At 55.8% G+C, this 3,666-nt stretch overlaps 1 protein-coding gene across 1 annotated transcript in view; it reads left to right on the forward strand.

Annotated features, from left to right (window-relative positions):
- Positions 1-3,666, forward strand: part of NFIX (nuclear factor I X) — a gene marked incomplete in the record, with an annotated part of 69,602 nt that overhangs the window by 1,776 nt on the left and 64,160 nt on the right. Inside the window, 1 exon segment of the mRNA XM_014592630.2 lies at positions 1,304-1,835. Within this exon segment, the coding sequence (XP_014448116.2) occupies positions 1,418-1,835 (418 nt within the window).

Below are 3,666 nucleotides of genomic sequence, written 5' to 3' on the forward strand. Positions count from 1 at the left end.
TGGTCCCTTTCCAAAAAAAAAAAAAATATATATATATATATATTAATTTCCCCCTTCTGTGCAATGGAGCGTGGGGGGGAGGGGGAAGGGTTTGAGAATCCACCCAAGCCCGGCCCCTATTCCTCAGAACACCAATAATAACCCCCTTTAAAACATTTACCTTCCTCCCCTTCTCCTCCTCCTCCCCTCCCCCCACCCGCCCCCAACTCACAACTCTTGTTGAGTCCAGAACCTCAGAATCAGGCGTTGGGCTTTGCCGGGTGCTCCAGTCCAATGGTAATTATTTTATTTTTTTTCCAGTTTTATTTTTGTAAACAGAAAGCAATTATTATTTAAACTTCAAACAAGCAAACCAGCAAAAAAAAAAAAAAAAAAAAAAAAAAAGCCAAAATCGAGAGAGCCCAGCCCTCTGTCACCTGACTGAGTGGGGAAAAGGGTGAAGGGGGTCTTGGGAGGCTGGGGAAGGGGCCGCAAGACGCCCCACATAGCTTTTAACCCTAATGTGGCCGAGACCACCTCCCGGGTTGCGCCAACCAGAAGCGCCTCGTTCACGATCACTGTGATTAACATTAGCATCGGTGTGAATAACAAAGCTCAAAAATCACATATTTGGGATTTAGATCTGATTAAAAAATGCCGGGGTGGATGTTCCAACTGGATGAGGAGAAAAGAAAATGAAGACAGCCCGGGGAGGGGGACGCCAGATCCGTTGCCTCGCTGGCCTCGCCGGTGGATGTCATTTTCTGTCTTCTTGGTTGGGGCGGGGGGTGTGCGGCCAAAAACTGACCGGCGTTGGGACTCGAGGTGGCTCCCGCACGCCCCGCGTGTGCGTCCCCGGGCGTCCGCCTGCACCGGGGCGAGCTGACACGAGTTCACGGCTGCGATAGAACATGGAGATGTCACGGGCGCCCCAGAGCCTGGCGGGGATACCAGCAGCGTGTGTGTGTGTGTGTGTGTGCGTGTGCGTGTGTGTGTGGACAGCAGCGTTGTCTGTGCGCGCGTGTGAGCGAGGGAGAGAGAGAGAGAATAGGTGTGTGCACAAGCTCCCGGTGCCTCTGTCTGGCTGCCGAGGCTGAGATGGGAGGAAGTGGCTGGCGACACCGGCGGTGGCTTCAGACCACACTTTTGTAGAACAATCGCAAGAGAAAATCGCTGGGGGGGAGGGAGGAGGAGGAAGAGAAGGCGGTTTTCCGCGTGCCCCCCCTTCTAACGCTGCTTTTCTCCTTCTCTCTTTCCCCCTCATCCCGTCTTCCCCTCCTCCCGTCCTCCCTCGCCCCGCATGCTCCCGGCTTGCCGCCTGCAGGATGAGTTCCACCCGTTCATCGAGGCGCTGCTGCCTCACGTCCGCGCCTTCTCCTACACCTGGTTCAACCTGCAGGCGCGGAAGCGCAAGTACTTCAAGAAGCACGAGAAGCGGATGTCGAAGGACGAGGAGCGGGCCGTGAAGGACGAGCTGCTGGGCGAGAAGCCCGAGATCAAGCAGAAGTGGGCGTCCCGGCTGCTGGCCAAGCTGCGCAAGGACATCCGGCCCGAGTTCCGCGAGGACTTCGTGCTGACCATCACCGGCAAGAAGCCCCCCTGCTGCGTGCTCTCCAACCCCGACCAGAAGGGCAAGATCCGGCGGATCGACTGCCTGCGCCAGGCAGACAAGGTGTGGCGGCTGGACCTGGTCATGGTGATTTTGTTTAAGGGGATCCCTCTGGAAAGTACTGATGGGGAGCGGCTCTACAAGTCGCCCCAGTGCTCGAACCCCGGCCTGTGCGTCCAGCCACATCACATTGGAGTCACAATCAAAGAACTGGATCTTTATCTGGCTTACTTTGTCCACACTCCGGGTAGGTCGCTCTCCACCTTTTCTACCCCCTACCCACACCCCCTGCTGCCTCGGGGTTCGGTTCCCTTGCTGACATCAGTCCTGTTGATTGTATTTCCCAATGATCACGCGCCCAGGGCCTAACTGGCACGCTTGTCCTGCCGGGCCCATGTCACATTGGACAGGCCCTTTCTCTTTTCTGTCCCCCAAACCCGCCCGGTCCCCCGTTGGCATGTTACCGACTCTGTGCGTCTCCATCTTTGGGGGACTCTTCCATCAGAAAGATGCTGCGGGTTTTAGGACCAGGGCTGGGGTGCCCCAGAATCATCCGTGATGGCGAGAGTTTGAAAAGAGCCACCACCACAGTGGGGTGCGGGGGGGGCCACCACAGTGGGGTGCGGGGGGGGGGAATCGATCATTGCTCTTATTTAAAATGAGTCAGAGAAAGTACTGGGCCGGTGTGTGTGGGGGGGCAGGTGCTGGGTTTCCTGCGGCCTCAAACGTCCCAGGAAAAGCAGCATTTGGCACAAGCGGGGTGGGCAGCAGGTTGGCGGACGGAGGGGCACGAGAAACCCTGGGCATGAGAGGGGATGGACAGGACAGAGCAGAGAGAGCAGTGGTGAGCAGGCCCAGGCGCCCAGGTGCCCAGGTGCCCAGGCTGAAGCTGTGTGAGCTGGGATCTGGCTGCCGGAGAGTACAGAGAGCCATTTGGTTTCATGGAGAGACTGAAAACAAGCAGGAGAGGCCCTAGGGTGGAGGCCCACAGGCCCAGAGGCTCTGCCAGCGGCGGTGGGCGGAGGGGCTTTCCTGGGACCCCCACAGGGCAGGGTACAGCAGCCACCGAACTCTCCAGTCTCCTTTGCTTTTCGTGCCCTGGCAGTGCAGGCGGGCTGGTCTGGTTTGCCCAGTTCGACTCTGCGTTTTGGGGCCAGGACAGTTTAGTTCTCTTCCTCTGGTCCTTTTTTTTTTTTTTTTCCCCTTTCCCTTTTCATAATTTCTTTCCGCTTTTGTTTTCTTACAAATTGAAACAGAGATGGCTGGTTAATTTTTAGCCTCCACTCAGCTACGCCCAATTTACTGCCGCCTTTGAAACCTAAACGGCGGCGTTCTGTGATTAAGCAAGGCAGAAGTGTGTTTACATTATGCCCAACCAACTTGTAATGAGAGGGCTACCAAACCTTTCTGTGTGTGTGTGTGTGTGTGCGTGCGCGCGTGCGCCTGTGTGTGTGTGTTTTCCTCTCCACCATTCCAGTGCTTTCCCCCCTTCATTTCCCTGCTTCCTCTCTTTATGCGAATGCGAGAGAAGTATAGCTCAACTTCAACTCCCGCAATCGTCCTTTCCCGCGAGCGTGTGGACGTGTGTGTGTGTGTGTGTGTCTGCCTTCCTGTTCATTCACAAAAAAAGAAGAGCAACTCCCCACCGCTGTGGTCACCCCCTCGCCTGTTCGAGAAGTCGGGAGGAATGAGCTGGCTGGATCCAGAAATCAGATTCGGGGTGGGGCGGGGTGCCAGGGACAGCATCTCTGGGAGACTGAGCCCTGAGTGTTTCTGGGTTGGGGGACTCTGGGGAAGAAAGGTGGCATTCGAGGTCCCTCTCGTTGCTCTTTTTACTCACACTTTCTCGTCCCGAGAGGTGGCTTCAGTAACTGGTTGGAGGCAGTGGACACCACCCTGCCCTGACCCCAGGTCCCCACCTCCCTCCATGGATTATCTAGGCCTGCGCCCAGCCCCGGGCAACTCTCACCGCCCCTCACCCAGAACTGTCAGTCCTCTCTCCCTTCACCTGGTTTTCTTTTCTTTTCTTTTCTTTTCTTCTTCTTCTTTTTTTTTTTTTTTTTTTTTTGTTTTTTATT

Source organism: Tupaia chinensis, unplaced genomic scaffold (assembly GCF_000334495.1).
Source record: "Tupaia chinensis unplaced genomic scaffold, TupChi_1.0 Scaffold138060_1, whole genome shotgun sequence".
NCBI classification, from domain to species: Eukaryota; Metazoa; Chordata; class Mammalia; order Scandentia; family Tupaiidae; genus Tupaia; species Tupaia belangeri.